The sequence below is a fragment of the Thalassophryne amazonica genome, chromosome 3, assembly GCF_902500255.1.
Source record: "Thalassophryne amazonica chromosome 3, fThaAma1.1, whole genome shotgun sequence".
NCBI classification, from domain to species: Eukaryota; Metazoa; Chordata; class Actinopteri; order Batrachoidiformes; family Batrachoididae; genus Thalassophryne; species Thalassophryne amazonica.
This window is the reverse complement of record NC_047105.1, coordinates 83,922,636-83,939,173: the sequence shown is the minus strand read 5'-3', so window position 1 is coordinate 83,939,173 and position 16,538 is coordinate 83,922,636. Positions and strand designations below refer to the sequence as shown.

General features: G+C 40.1%; 1 protein-coding gene across 1 annotated transcript; it reads right to left on the bottom strand.

Moving 5' to 3' along the window:
* Positions 1-3,938: 3,938 nt before the first annotated feature.
* LOC117507187 (E3 ubiquitin-protein ligase RNF182-like) lies at positions 3,939-4,919 on the bottom strand. The gene is made up of 2 exons (XM_034166997.1): positions 4,560-4,919; positions 3,939-4,420 (listed from the first exon to the last, which is right to left on the bottom strand). Exons 1-2 carry the CDS (start codon positions 4,825-4,827, stop codon positions 4,317-4,319), a joined length of 372 nt encoding a protein of 123 aa, XP_034022888.1. The 5' UTR covers positions 4,828-4,919; the 3' UTR covers positions 3,939-4,316.
* Positions 4,920-16,538: the final 11,619 nt, after the last annotated feature.

Here is a 16,538-nt window from a genome sequence, read left to right as displayed (position 1 = left end):
ACAAACAAAACAAAAGAACTGATAATAGACTTTAGGAAGAAGAAGATCGACCACCTTCCAAAAGGTGATTCTGTGGAAATTGTTCAAAGTCATACATTTCTGGGTATACACACCACAAACACAGTGTTAAGTACGCGCCCGCGGCCGACGTGCGTGGTGAATTCCTGCGCAAAAAGTAGTTCCTGTGAGATAATGAGTATATCTCATCTAAAATAATTCTAAAAATTTACCAGTAATAAAATTATAAAGATAACTGAAGTTTTCAGAGTGGCCGCAATAAATATTTAAGAAACTTAAAGTTTATGAGCAACTGCACCTGTTATTGCTCCAGCACATTGTAAACATTGACACGATGCAGTTTGTTGTGGAAGAGTTCAGAAACATACGATTGGAATAGTTTTATTACCATTTACAGTTGGCGATGAAAGACTTGGGTGTTAACTTCATGTTAAAGTCAGAACAAGAAGCTGCACTGAAAGAGATCTATCTGGGAAAAGACACATTCTGTGTGTTGTCGCTCCAAAGAGAGTGGCTCTCTGAGCAGGGTGGCGAAAGTAGTCCGTGGAGCTCAACCTGTGGGCGAGCTATCCCACAGTTCCATAATTCCAGAGATGTCGGTCCAATGAGAGTGGCACTCTGAGCAGGGTGGATTATTGGTTGCCCCCTCCCCTCCCTGGAAGAAGTTGCAGGTGCTTGATACCTTTCCAGAACCAAAAACATCTTAAAAGACTCTTCACATCCTGGATACAAAATATTCAATCTTATGCCCTCAGGCAGGCGGTACAGAGCCAGAAAAACACACGAACAGACTCTTGAACAATTTTTACCCCAGAGCCATACAACATTTAAACAAACTACAAGCACACTGACGACCTTGGGACAATATAGAATAGGGACTGTGCAATAATGTTTTTAACCTATTAGTTTTACTATGTCTTAGTCATGCACTTGACACTTAAGGTTGTATTATTTATTCTTGATTGTTATCATTGCATTATGGGTGTGTGGGTGTGTTATTGCACTATGTGTATGTGTGTGTTGTTATGCCACTGTGATGAGTCTCCTGTAATTTTGTGTATCACTTGTACAATGACAATAAAGCCTATTCCTATTGATGTCATGTTTTAAAACAGGAAACATTGAGATATTTCCTTTGATTTAATGTTTATAGCGCTTGAGGATAGACAGTATTTTATGTTACCTCGGCAAGTGACCTTGCTCTGGAAAAGCCACATATAGCTGTCCATGTGAGGCCACTTGGCTTTTAATATATAGATGATTTACCGCCCCTTGCTGGAATGACGTGAGTCCAGAATGTATCAATGTCCATTGTTCACTGTTGTCAGCTAATATCGCTAATTTCTCCCAAAGTATTAGTCCTATCAACTTTGTTTTCACAGCGTTCATGCTTCACCCAAAATGCACCAACATACAAAATGGCAAATGTCAGCTCTTCCCAGTTTGTGCGTGATTGAAGCCATACACACAAGCACGCGTGAACATACAGAGGCCACTTGACTTTTAATATATAGATGATGATTAATAGCAGAACATCCAAGATTATATATAGTATGACAAACTGAATTCAACTAGAAGTTACTTTCATACAGTCATGAGTGTTATCATAAATTTTGAAAACGATTCAGTTTTGTTTCAGTTGTTTAACACTATACTTTACAGGTAACATTAACTTTTCTGAATGCTTCAGTACCAATATGACGAGGAGGAAGGTTCAACATGAATCTAATGACCTTATGCTGAGCCACTTGCAATCTTGAGATTTCTTTGTGAGTCCATGATACCATGAGCTACAAACACAATCACATGGCTGGAACAGAGCTAAGACAAGTAATTACTTGGTATTAAGTAGTGGCATGGGTGCAATTTGGTGGGGGATAGGGGGGACATGTCTCCCCACCTTTTCAACCAGGGGGGACAGAATATGGTATGTCCCCCCCACCTTCTGACATATATGTGTGTGTACTTGAAACATGCTATGCCAGTCTTATGTGCAAACCATGTCAGAATACTATCTTTGTTTCTGCAAGTTTGTATTTTTAGCAGCATTGACTTGTTTACAACACCTGTTTCTTGTTTGTCACATTTGGAATTTTCTGGGACTGCATTTGCCCAGATTTGAAACCAAAAATAGTTGCCTCTAGGGGCTAGTGTCTACACATAAGTATCATAAGTAACATAAGAAAATGAAATCAGAAAAGCTATCTGGGACCTCAGAAAGCCCATCTGCAATTATTGCTTGATCTCCAAAATCAGTCTATGCAAGCGAAATTATGTTCAGTATGAGTGTTGTCATTAGTGCCACTTCGAAAATTAAATTCATGATAAGTAATTATCCTAAACTTATGATCTGTTGGGTTTTTTGTTTTTCAAACTTAAGCAAAAACAAATCTTTAGAAAAAAAAATACAGTATGCGATAGTAAATAATTATTAAGAACCTGTTCTTTCATATTTATGAATAAATTTTACCACATTGCAGTTTTTTTTTTTTAAATGAAAACTCAACCTATCATTCTTTTTGAGTTCTACACATGTGGTGATACCTTATTTACACCAGGATATTAATAAAATCAATGCTAGCTATTCTCATGATAAGTTACTTATATCCACAGTTTCAAATTGCACAAGTCAAATGGTGTCCACTTTATGGTCTTCTCAAAACATTAAAATTACTGTTCTGGATGCTCAGAATGCATCTGAGCTTATCTAGAAACCATTGGCTTCTGGGGGCCTAAAGTGGCCCCCAGACCCCTGGCCTATGGGCTTCGGCCCAATTTCTAGTTCTAAATTGTGCCCTTCAGTAGTGGGGTGCAATAATGCACGATTTGGTATTGATCCCATATCAAGTAAATACAGCCGATACCTTTTAATAATTAAGGTGAATGCATAGTCAAATTGCTAAATCTGAATGGATTTTCATGACCTTTGAGTGTCCTTTGAGAGGACAGAATTTGAGCAAAGTTTATAGTAACTAGAAAGTACTTTATTATCACAAAATGTTTTGTTCAGAAACAACAAAACCGTAACAAAACAATTTTTCTCCATACATTGTCATGTCTGGATTTTTTTTTCTTGAATAAACAAAGTGCATAAAATTATCACTTGAGAACAAATTAAAACAAATTATTTTTTCAGTTAGAGTGTTCAGAAACTACAACACAATGAAATAAAATCTCTCCCTTCATTGCACTTGTTTCCTGGATTTTTTTGTTCAGAAATAAACAAAAGTACAAAGTAAAATTATCACTTCACAGGAATTGTAAAACAGCAGAGAAACTAAAAATAAAATATCAATCTCATTACACTGGTATCAATCAATATCGATACCAACATCGGTATCAATATCAATATTTGGATTGATCCACCCACCACAAGTATTAAAGTCAAAATTTCAAGTATTCCTGTATAAGAACTTAACTTTATTAGAACATTTAGAAACAGCTTCATTGGCAATGGCATCACCAGTTAATGATTCAATTCATTTTATACCGTGTCCACAACAACATTGTCTCAAGGCACTTCATAAAAAACAATTTAGAAACAGATTAGAAAGAATTCAAAGATTAAAAAGCACAATTAAAGAGACACGATTAAATAAAATAAATAAAAGGCAAATATCACAATAAAAACTGTAAAAACATAAAATGCTAATCACAAGCATGACAAAACAAATGTGACTTGAGCCTAGACTTAAAAATTTCCACAGAATCAGACTGCCTCAATGACATGGGGAGACTGTTCCACAGAGCAGGGGCCCGGTAAAAGAAGGCTCTTTGACCCGCTGAATTTTCGTAACCCTAGGGACACAAAGCGCTTTTATTTTAAAGTCACAGGTTTGATCAGACACACACACAGAGAGAGAGCGAGATCTCCAGCTGGATGCAGCATTCAGTTTTTGGTTGTGTACAGAAGCGCAGTGTTGCAGTCTTGCATGCAGTAAGGCTGTGCTGCGCAGACCTGCTTAAAACTGTGTCCAGTGCTCTACACCGAAGAAAATTAAATGTTTAATTTCTTCCGTCCTGCACAGGAAGCCCTCAACATACTGCTGCGTAGAGAGAAAAAACTCGACGTAGAGCTGCAAAACTCAGCGTAGACGATACGCTGCAATGAGCAGCTCTACGAATACGCCAATGTGAAAGGGGCTTAAGTATGTTACTTGCTGCTTGGACACAATTTCATTCTCACCACTACATTATTAAAATGAATTAATATTTACAATGCATAAAATATGGTCCTTTAAAGTTTCATAAATTTACTAAACCAATAGAAGCTCTGCAGGATTCTGTGTTTCATATTTTTATTCTTCAAAGAAGAAAAGTTCTGTTTGTCTGTTAGCTGGGCTCCACACACCTCCAGAGTTTCTGCAATCATCACCTATAAGTAGAATTCTTTGAATGGGGGCTGGAGCAGAAGAGAAAAAGAACTAATTAATAAAGCACTCATGTACCACAAAGTACGATTTAAACAAAACAACAAAAACTTGTGAAAGCCACTCAGAACGTTTCCACATGAAGTTGTGTCACAGCTGTGTGCTCCATACGCACTCCGCAATCCTCATCCTCTGCGATCTGATCCCAGATCTGTGTGTTGATGTACAGAGAGCCAGGCAGGGGCAGGGAAGCACACTTGCATGTCAACCAGCGGCACAGCGGGCAGCGAATGAAGCAGAGGGCTCCCTGCAGTCGAGACAGCTTCAGCAGGCAGGGCGAGCAGAACGTGTGCTTGCAGTGTAGCAGCCGTGGGATGTGACCCCTCCTGGAGTATCTGTAACAGCACACGATGCACTCCAGTTCTTCATTCACCAGCATGGTGCACAAGAGACGGACAGGATTGACCAAAGTCACAGTGCCCTTAACTTGAGACTGTCGGGTGACAACCTGGAACAAGACAAAAAACACCAAAGAACATCTCATTTTACACAAAGTGTTGCGGGAATTAACAAAAAAAAAAAAAAGAAGTGTAAAGCTCAATCAATAAAATGTCAAGTTTGAGACGAAATCTTACCTTGAGCTGCTTGGCAGTGCTTCAACTGAATATTGTTGACGCTGCTGTCTGCTCACTTTTTCAGAGCTGTAGGTGTGCATGATGTCACGCCTCTTCAGAGGAAGCCGCTCAACTACCAGCTTCTCTGGAATTCCGTGACGTCAAGTTATAGTTATGAAAGTACAACCCCCAATTCCAGTGAAGTTGGGACGTTGTGTAAAATGTAAATAAAAACAGAATACAATGATTTGCAAATCCTCTTCAACCTATATTCAGTTGAATACACCACAAAGACAAGATATTTAATGTTCAAACTGATAAACTTTATTCTTTTTGTGCAAATATTTGCTCATTTTGAAATGGATGCCTGCAACACGTTTCAAAAAAGCTGGGACAGTGGTATGTTTACCACTGTGTTGCGTCACCTTTCTTTCTAACAACACTCAAGCATTCGGGAACTGACTAATTGTGTGTCATGATTTGGTATGAAAGGAGCATTCCCAATAGGCTCCTTTTATAAAGGGTTACAAGGAAAAATGGGGTGAGGACCACCACTTTGTGAACAATTGCGTGAAAAAAATAGTCCATCAGTTTAAGAACAATGTTTCTCAACGTTCAATTGCAAGGAATTTAGGGATTCCATCAATCAATCAATCAATCAATTTTTTTTATATAGCGCCAAATCACAACAAACAGTTGCCCCAAGGCGCTTTATATTGTAAGGCAAGGCCATACAATAATTATGTAAAACCCCAACGGTCAAACGACCCCCTGTGAGCAAGCACTTGGCTACAGTGGGAAGGAAAAACTCCCTTTTAACAGGAAGAAACCTCCAGCAGAACCAGGCTCAGGGAGGGGCAGTCTTCTGCTGGGACTGGTTGGGGCTGAGGGAGAGAACCAGGAAAAAGACATGCTGTGGAGGGGAGCAGAGATCGATCACTAATGATTAAATGCAGAGTGGTGCATACAGAGCAAAAAGAGAAAGAAACAGTGCATCATGGGAACCCCCCAGCAGTCTACGTCTATAGCAGCATAACTAAGGGATGGTTCAGGGTCACCTGATCCAGCCCTAACTATAAGCTTTAGCAAAAAGGAAAGTTTTAAGCCTAATCTTAAAAGTAGAGAGGGTGTCTGTCTCCCTGATCTGAATTGGGAGCTGGTTCCACAGGAGAGGAGCCTGAAAGCTGAAGGCTCTGCCTCCCATTCTACTCTTACAAACCCTAGGAACTACAAGTAAGCCTGCAGTCTGAGAGCGAAGCGCTCTATTGGGGTGATATGGTACTACGAAGTCCCTAAGATAAGATGGGACCTGATTATTCAAAACCTTATAAGTAAGAAGAAGAATTTTAAATTCTATTCTAGAATTAACAGGAAGCCAATGAAGAGAGGCCAATATGGGTGAGATATGCTCTCTCCTTCTAGTCCCCGTCAGTACTCTAGCTGCAGCATTTTGAATTAACTGAAGGCTTTTTAGGGAACTTTTAGGACAACCTGATAATAATGAATTACAATAGTCCAGCCTAGAGGAAATAAATGCATGAATTACTTTTTCAGCATCACTCTGAGACAAGACCTTTCTGATTTTAGAGATATTGCGTAAATGCAAAAAAGCAGTCCTACATATTTGTTTAATATGTGCTTTGAATGACATATCCTGATCAAAAATGACTCCAAGATTTCTCACAGTATTACTAGAGGTCAGGGTAATGCCATCCAGAGTAAGGATCTGGTTAGACACCATGTTTCTAAGATTGTGGGGCCAAGTACAATAACTTCAGTTTTATCTGAGTTTAAAAGCAGGAAATTAGAGGTCATCCATGTCTTTATGTCTGTAAGACAATCCTGCAGTTTAGCTAATTGGTGTGTGTCCTCTGGCTTCATGGATAGATAAGCTGGGTATCATCTGCGTAACAATGAAAATTTAAGCAATACCGTCTAATAATACTGCCTAAGGGAAGCATATATAAAGTGAATAAAATTGGTCCTAGCACAGACCTTGTGGAACTCCATAATTACTTTAGTCTGTGAAGAAGATTCCCCATTTACATGAACAAATTGTAATCTATTAGACAAATATGATTCAAACCACCGCAGCGCAGTGCCTTTAATACCTATGGCATGCTCTAATCTCTGTAATAAAATTTTATGGTCAACAGTATCAAAAGCAGCACTGAGGTCTAACAGAACAAGCACAGAGATGAGTCCACTGTCCGAGGCCATAAGAAGATCATTTGTAACCTTCACTAATGCTGTTTCTGTACTATGATGAATTCTAAAACCTGACAAACTCTTCAAATAGACCATTCCTCTGCAGATGATCAGTTAGCTGTTTTACAACTACCCTTTCAAGAATTTTGAGAGAAAAGGAAGGTTGGAGATTGGCCTATAATTAGCTAAGATAGCTGGGTCAAGTGATGGCTTTTTAAGTAATGGTTTAATTACTGCCACCTTAAAAGCCTGTGGTACATAGCCAACTAACAAAGATAGATTGATCATATTTAAGATCGAAGCATTAATAATGGTAGGGCTTCCTTGAGCAGCCTGGTAGGAATGGGGTCTAATAAACATGTTGATGGTTTGGATGAAGTAACTAATGAAAATAACTCAGACAGAACATCGGAGAGAAAGTCTAACCAAATACCGGCATCACTGAAAGCAGCCAAGATAACGATACGTCTTTGGGATGGGAGTAATTTTTTCTCTAATAGTTAAAATTTGTTAGCAAAGAAAGTCATGAAGTCATTACTAGTTAAAGTTAATGGAATACTCAGCTCAATAGAGCTCTGACTCTGTCAGCCTGGCTACAGTGCTGAAAAGAAACCTGGGGTTGTTCTTATTTTCTTCAATTAGTGATGAGTAGAAAGATGTCCTAGCTTTACGGAGGGCTTTTTTATAGAGCAACAGACTCTTTTTCCAGGCTAAGTGAAGATCTTCTAAATTAGTGAGACGCCATTTCCTCTCCAACTTACGGGTTATCTGCTTTAAGCTACGAGTTTGTGAGTTATACCACGGAGTCAGACACTTCTGATTTAAAGCTCTCTTTTTCAGAGGAGCTACAGCATCCAAAGTTGTCTTCAATGAGGATGTAAAACTATTGACGAGATACTCTATCTCCCTTACAGAGTTTAGGTAGCTACTCTGCACTGTGTTGTTATATGGCATTAGAGAACATAAAGAAGGAATCATATCCTTAAACCTAGTTACAGCGCTTTCTGAAAGACTTCTAGTGTAATGAAACTTATTCCCTACTGCTGGGTAGTCCATCAGAGTAAATGTAAATGTTATTAAGAAATGATCAGACAGAAGGGAGTTTTCAGGGAATACTGTTAAGTCTTCTATTTCCATACCATAAGTCAGAACAAGATCTAAGATATGATTAAAGTGGTGGGTAGACTCATTTACTTTTTGAGCAAAGCCAATAGAGTCTAATAATAGATTAAATGCAGTGTTGATGCTGTCATTCTCAGCATCTGTGTGGATGTTAAAATCGCCCACTATAATTATCTTATCTGAGCTAAGCACTAAGTCAGACAAAAGGTCTGAAAATTCACAGAGAAACTCACAGTAACGACCAGGTGGACGATAGATAATAACAAATAAAACTGGTTTTTGGGACTTCCAATTTGGATGGACAAGACTAAGAGACAAGCTTTCAAATGAATTAAAGCTCTGTCTGGGTTTTTGATTAATTAATAAGCTGGAATGGAAGATTGCTGCTAATCCTCCGCCCCGGCCCGTGCTACGAGCATTCTGACAGTTAGTGTGACTCGGGGGTGTTGACTCATTTAAACTAACATATTCATCCTGCTGTAACCAGGTTTCTGTTAGGCAGAATAAATCAATATGTTGATCAATTATTATATAATTTACCAACAGGGACTTAGAAGAGAGAGACCTAATGTTTAATAGACCACATTTAACTGTTTTAGTCTGTGGTGCAGTTGAAGGTGCTATATTATTTTTTCTTTTGAATTTTTATGCTTAAATAGATTTTTGCTGGTTATTGGTAGTCTGGGAGCAGGCACCGTCTCTACGGGGATGGGTAATGAGGGGATGGCAGGGGGAGAGAAGCTGCAGAGAGGTGTGTAAGACTACAACTCTGCTTCCTGGTCCCAACCCTGGATAGTCACGGTTTGGAGGATTTAAGAAAATTGGCCAGATTTCTAGAAATGAGAGCTGCTCCATCCAAAGTGGGATGGATGCCGTCTCTCCTAACAAGACCAGGTTTTCCCCAGAAGCTTTGCCAATTATCTATGAAGCCCACCTCATTTTTGGACACCACTCAGACAGCCAGCAATTCAAGGAGAACATGCGGCTAAACATGTCACTCCCGGTCTGATTGGGGAGGGGCCCAGAGAAAACTACAGAGTCCGACATTGTTTTTGCAAAGTTACACACCGATTTAATGTTAATTTTAGTGACCTCCGATTGTCGTAACCGGGTGTCATTACTGCCGACGTGAATTACAATCTTACCAAATTTACGCTTAGCCTTAGCCAGCAGTTTCAAATTTCCTTCAATGTCGCCTGCTCTGGCCCCCGGAAGACAATTGACTATGGTTGCTGGTGTCGCTAACTTCACATTTCTCAAAACAGAGTCGCCAATAACCAGAGTTTGATCCTCGGCGGGTGTGTCGTCGAGTGGGGAAAAACGGTTAGAGATGTGAACGGGTTGGCGGTGTACACGGGGCTTCTGTTTAGGGCTACGCTTCCTCCTCACAGTCACCCAGTCAGCCTGCTTTCCCGGCTGCTCGGGATCTGCCAGGGGGGAACTAACGGCGGCTAAGCTACCTTGGTCCGCACCGACTACAGGGGCCTGGCTAACTGTAGAATTTTCCACGGTGCGGAGCCGAGTCTCCAATTCGCCCAGCCTGGCCTCCAAAGCTATGAATAAGCTACACTTATTACAAGTACCGTTACTGCTAAAGGAGGCCGAGGAATAACTAAACATTTCACACCCAGAGCAGAAAAGTGCGGGAGAGACAGGAGAAGCCGCCATGCTAAATCGGCTAAGAGCTAGTAGCTACGCTAAGCTAGCGGATTCCTAAAAACACGCAAAGTGAATAATGTGTAAATAATTTAGAGGTGATTCAGCAGAAGGAGTGCTTTAGTTAAGGCACGTAAAAATTACACTGGGAAACAAATCGTAATCTAGATAACTAGATCAATCTAACTGCGCAGAGTAAACAGCTAACAGATACAGAAAAACACCGCTGTGCTCCGGAACAGGAAGTGATACAATACCGCAGTGAGAGCCAACCACCAGTAGAGGCCTAAACAGGCGCCTCTCAGCTGAACGCCAGAGAAAGGCAGCCGACTGTCGATGATTCCATCATCGACAGTCCACAATATAATCAAAAGATTCAGAGAATCTGAAGAATTTTCTACACGTAAGCGGCAAGGCCGAAAACCAGCCATGAAATCAAAGGAATTGTCTGCAGACCTCTGAGACAGGATTGTCTTGAGGCACAAATCTGGGGAAGGGTATTGAAACATTTCTACTGCTTTGAAGGTCCCAATGAGCACAGTGGCCTCCATCATCTGTAAATTTATAAAGTTCAGATCCATCAGGTCTCTTCCTAGAGTTGGCTGCCTGTCTAAAGTGAGCGAACGGGGGAGGAGTTTAGTCAGGAAGGTGACCAAGAACCTGATGGTCACTCTGTCAGAGCTCCAACATTCCTGTGTAGAGAGAAGAACAAGCATGTCTGCAGTAATCCACCAATCAGGCCTGTATGGTAGAGTGGCCAGATGGAAACCACACCTTAGTAAAAAGCACATGGCACCTCACACAAGTTTGCCAAAAAGCACCTGAAGGACTCTCAGACCACAAGACACAAAATTCTGTGGTCTGGTAAGACAAAGATTGAACCCTTGTGTGAATGCCAGGTGACATGGAAACCAGTCATCATCCCTATAGTGAAGCATGGTGGTGGCAGCATAATGCTGTGGGGACATTTTTCAGCAGCAGGAACTGGGAGACTAGTCAAGATTAAGAGAAAATGAATGCAGCAATGTACAGACATCCTGGATGAAAACCTGCTCCAGAGCGTTCTTGACCTCAAACTTGGGTAATGGTTAAGCTTTCATCAGGACAATGATCCGAAGCACGCGTCCAAGATATCACAGGAGTGAATGTCCTTAAGTGTCGCAGCCAGAGCCCAGACCTGAATCTGCTTGAACATTTCTGGAGAGATCTGAAAATGGCTGTGCACCGATGCTCCCCAGCCAACCTGATGGAGCTTGAGAGGTGCTGCAAAGAGGAATTGGCAAAACTGCCCAAAGATAGGTGCACCAAGCTTGTGGCATCGTATTCAAGAAGACTTGAGGCTGTAATTGCTGCCAAAGGTGCAACAAAGTACTGAGCAACGGGTGTGAATACTTATGTACATGTAGTACAGGTAGTACAGCTTGGGACTCCGGCAAGGACAGTTGCATTCCTCCCCTCTCCTCTCCTCCTTTCTGTTTTCTGTCTCTGCTCCGACCTTCAAAGTCCCAGCTTCACCAGACTGTGAATTCTTCAAATTAAGATTTGGATCAACTATGGAATTGATCAGCTGGTCTCTCAAACTATTGACACCATTTTTTCGACAAGGTAATCAGGGCTGGGGGACCCTGCGTGCCCTGATGGAACATACCCAGTGGGCTATGCTCTCGATGCCTGAGAGAATGGAGTGTTACATGCTTGGCTCCACTCTCTGTGGAAGACATTAAGGATTTATTTCTATTCGCTTTTATGGTGGAAGGTTTGGCGCTGATTGGTTTGTGCGCTGCCCTGACCCACAGGAATATTAGCAAGACAGCTGCTTCCAGAATCTCGTCCCCTCATCTATCCGTCGTGATTAATGAGTTGGGCAATGCTAAGAAATCTGACTGCATGAACTCTTGAACTCAAATGCAAAATGGATACCATTTGGAGCATATCGCAGTGTTGCAAATGAATGTGCTGCTGAATATTCTTCAGAAATTTGGACTCTAGACAGTCAGAGGTGCAGTAAATGGAATTCTGTATCTCTCCACCCAACATCAACATGGCAGCCTTATCGGCTCCTGAAGTCCAAATACCCTGCTATGGCCTTGGTGAAGGAATTCTGCTCCCCCTTCTCATCTGTCTATCCCCCCTCCAGCCTGCTGTTGCCTAGCAACATCAGACTTTACACACACAGACAAACTTAACACATCTGCACACAACACGTCTCCCTCCCTCCATCCCTATTACCCCCTCTCGTGTCTCTCCACTCCCCTCACCCTGGCTTCCTCCCTGCCACCCTGGAGGCATCACAGTTTTTTTTTTTTTTTTACTGCTGCAGCCTTCAACTCCCCAAGCTGGACGCAGGCCCCTCCTGCTGCAGTCTTCACCCACTTTAGCTCAATTCGGATGACGGACTGCTTCAAGTTTAGTGCACATGAACAATGTCAAATGTATATGTGTTGTCTTTAATTCTGATGTGTGTCATTATTACAGTAAACAAGTAATAACTGTGGATTAATTGCCGTATCTTGTCTGAGGTAATTGGAGTGTAAATGTAATTTCATTGTTGTTGCACTTGTGTAATGACAATGACAATAAATCTCATCTAATGTGATTTCTTGGTTAATTTTTAATGAATTTGCAAAAAAAAAAAAAAAACTTTCATGTTGTCATTATGGGGTGTTGTGAGTAGAATTTTTGAAGGAAAAAATGAATTTAATCCACTTTGGAATAAGGTTTTAACATAGAATGTGCAATAAAGTGTAGCAGTGTGAATACTTTCCAGATGCACTGTATATGGGGAGTGACGAGCTATTAAGCACTTTAGTAGTAGTACTAGTAGTTGTTAAGAGGAGAGACACTTTTGTGCTAAAAGGTTGGCATCGTACTTTTCTATTCTCTTTTTCCTTTCAACTTTTTACTTAATTCATTTTCAGGTATTAGTAGCAGTAATAATAGCAGCTGTTGGTTCTTGAGGCAGCTTTAGTTGCCCCCTAACAGTTCTGTGGAATTCTGGAGAGGTTAGAGGCGATACCTTTGTTGGTTAAGATGAAGTTTTCATTTCAGTCTCTGTGTAAATTCTCTGAATGAAACCCGCCCTGGGGTAGGCAATCAGCAAATTTGTAATAAAGGAAAACTTAAGCGTTAGAGTTACACAAATGGCTTCCTAAAATGCCCTGTCAAACAGGGTAATTTATTTGCATTTACAATGAAAACTTACAATGTCACAAGATAACGAAAGCATGGTAGTCTGTGCATTTGATGTGTAGCCAGACAGGCACATCTGTCATCAGATTTTCTTTTCCATGAATGTGCAGAGAAACAAAAAAAGTGAATGATCAAATGGTTTTGAGTTGAAACAGAAGATACACAGTGATTGCACTTTTACTGATTGCAGTGTACAGTAAAGCAGGATTGGATCCACGGTTGGACTACCGGCCTCACTTTTACAGTCCTGCTCAGCAAACTTCTGAAGAACATAACTGAGCCAAGGCTAGAATTATATAAAAACAAAAACGAAACAAACTCCTGGTTTTCTTCTTGCGTCCCCTCATGGACCTTTACAAAATGGGCCTTCATTGATCAAAGTCAATTTAACACGTACTGGTCATCATGTGCGCACACTGGCGTCACCGTTTGGCTCATGGGTTGATAGAGAACACCTGGACTCCTAAGCCCCCAAAGTCTGCTGCACCTAATTTTCTCCCTCAATCCTGATTCTGTCATTTACGGTTCTGGTACTAGACACTTTAGCGTTATAATCAATTTGAAAGATGAGCACTCATTGCCTGTAAATAATAGTTAATTTAGAAATTAACATTACTCTAAAGTGTTTGCATGTTTTAACTACAGTTTTTATACATCAAATTCAAGTTGAATGGAATTCCAGTAAAACAGTGCTGAAATTACTTAAATCTTTCATACAATTCCTAGCAAAAACTATGTAACCATGACACAGCGAGGAACTTCACTCAGCTTGCTTACTTTGCAGCAAACGAACAAATCACTCTGACCATTTCCACTTACTAATGGACATTTGAGCTCCACGAAACACACCTCATACACACAAAGTATAATCATTTGAAAATAGTGGTGTATTGATTTCCAAATGGGCCAAGTGGAAGTGGTTACGGGTATGAGACATTTTCATGTATGCCCAGTGGTAGTAAGACATTATGTGGTGCTACGAAAGAACCTAATGGTACTACTAACAATGTATTTCTATACAATAATTACTAGAGATGCAATGACGCTGTAAAAAAGGTCAGGAATAACTTTTGGCTGCCAGGTTTGGATTACTGCTACGTGTGCTCTGCACATTTCACCTGAGTAAAATTAAACTTAATTAAACTTAAATTTTTTTTAATCCTCAAACTATTTTTATTTTTTCTGCAGACATCACGAGCACAGCCGGCTCAGTGGTGTCAATTTTTACTCTTAGTGCAGCAGATAACAGAATGATTACAGATGAATCATGCAAATGGTGATAGAAGCACCAAATTCAGCACAAATACTCCGTAGACATTATTCTTGTCAAAAAAATGATTGGCCATTTGAATTTTCAGTAGACAGCTAGGCAGGGGTCAACTGAACTGCACGGGGGTCAAAATTATAGGATGCTCCAATCATATTGAAAACTACACATTATTTGAGCAAAGATTCCAAAAAGATATAGTTTTGACTATGACTGAATGTTATGGAGTTATGGGGTAAAAACAGCAAGAATGGTGACAAAGGTCAATTTTGGTTTGTACAGGGGTAAAAAGTTAAAGTTGCTCTCATTTTAGTAAAAAGTGATGCAAATTATTAGTTAATAGGGTTACAAAAAGGAATAGTTTGCACCATGGGTCATGCTTAGTTATGTTATGGGTTAAGATATGTCACATATCACAGAATCCAACGGACGTAGACATTGTTCTTTACTTTGCAGACCAAACATTCAACAGTCAAAACTATTCCATTTACTAATCTTATTAGCTCAACCAATTATTTACACATTTTACCAAAAGTGGAGCAAGTTTAACTTTCGACCCCTGTACAAATTGAAATTGACCTTTGTCACCATTTTTGCTGTTTTCTATCCCATAACATTCAGACAGTCCAAACTATACCTTTTTTTTTTTTTTTTTTATGCTCAAATAATGTGGCGTAGTTTTCAAAATGACTGGAGCATCTTTTAATTTTGACCCCTGTATAATTGTTCAATTGACCCCTACCTGGCTGTGTATTTGTAATTCGAGTGGCCAACCAGTTTCTTCCCTCAAAAGAGTAATGTCTAAGGAGTATTTGTCCCAAATTTGTTGCTTCTATCACCATTTGCAGGATTGTTTCAGTTATCTGCTGCACAATCGGTTGTTGTCGAGAGATAATCTTTCACATCTTCAACACTCAAGACTGAAAAAATAAAAATGTTAAAATACTAGCTTTTTGTAGTCACACATTGTCAGAATGACACACACTCAGTGCTACTATTGGACATGTGTGGAAGTTTAGTTACTGCCATACCTTTAGCCATATCTTTTCCAGATCAGGTAGGGGGAGAGATATTAGGGAATCATTTTGTAGTTTGCATTTCTAAAATAAATACTAGCACAAATCTAAAAAATGCGAATTAGCCTGCAGTTGCGAGTGTAAACAGACCACAACAAGCTGTTGGGCTCGACGAATCAAAATGAAACATGACCTCAAACAAGGGACGTCAACTGAAAAAAGGGAAATTGTCGTAAAACTCCACAATAATGAAATCCAACAAGTGTGACAAAATTTGTTGTTTGTTCCCAGTCAGCTGTGTCTAAACTTTGGTGCAAGTATAAATAACCTGGGAAGGTCAACACACAGGTCGACCCGGAAAGAATTCAATGGGTCAGGATGTAAAATTCAAAGCAGTACCAAGTATGCATTTAAAAAAAAAAAAGGGGGGGGGGCAGGAGTCAGTTTGTGACAGAGCTGGAAAAATATAAATAAAGAGGTTTACATACACTATAGTGAGGCCACACATAAACCATCACTAACCTTAACAGAAGAAAGCATGGTTATAGTGAGCTAAAGAGAAAAATCATAGTCGGGTGATTGGATGAGTGATATTCTTAAGACAATCATGACTCTGCATTGACCGGAGAGATGGTTAACTATATTGCACAAGCAAGCAAGGAAGGCACTCCTGGGAAATAAGTTATTTCTACTATATTTCAAGAATGGATTAGAACTCAGTCTGTATGACTGATGCATTGGAATTATTTACTGAAGAGCTGCACATCGCCTGTGATACAGACAGAAGCTACACAAACTGTTTCTTACACTCTATGGACAAGAAAACTCCACACAACTTGATGTCTTAAGGGGACCGTGTTCCAGGGTAAACAGCTCAGTTATCAGACATTTAATGAACTGCAGTTAAATGGGCATCACAATGTGTACAGGGGATCCTCAAAACATCTGACAGTTTGGAAACATGACACACAAAAACAAGTTTTAGACACAAACTTCATTCTCTGTGGCCCACAGAAAGACTAGTAAACACTGACCAAAAGGACATAAATCCATCAGATGTCAGAAATATGAAACACGT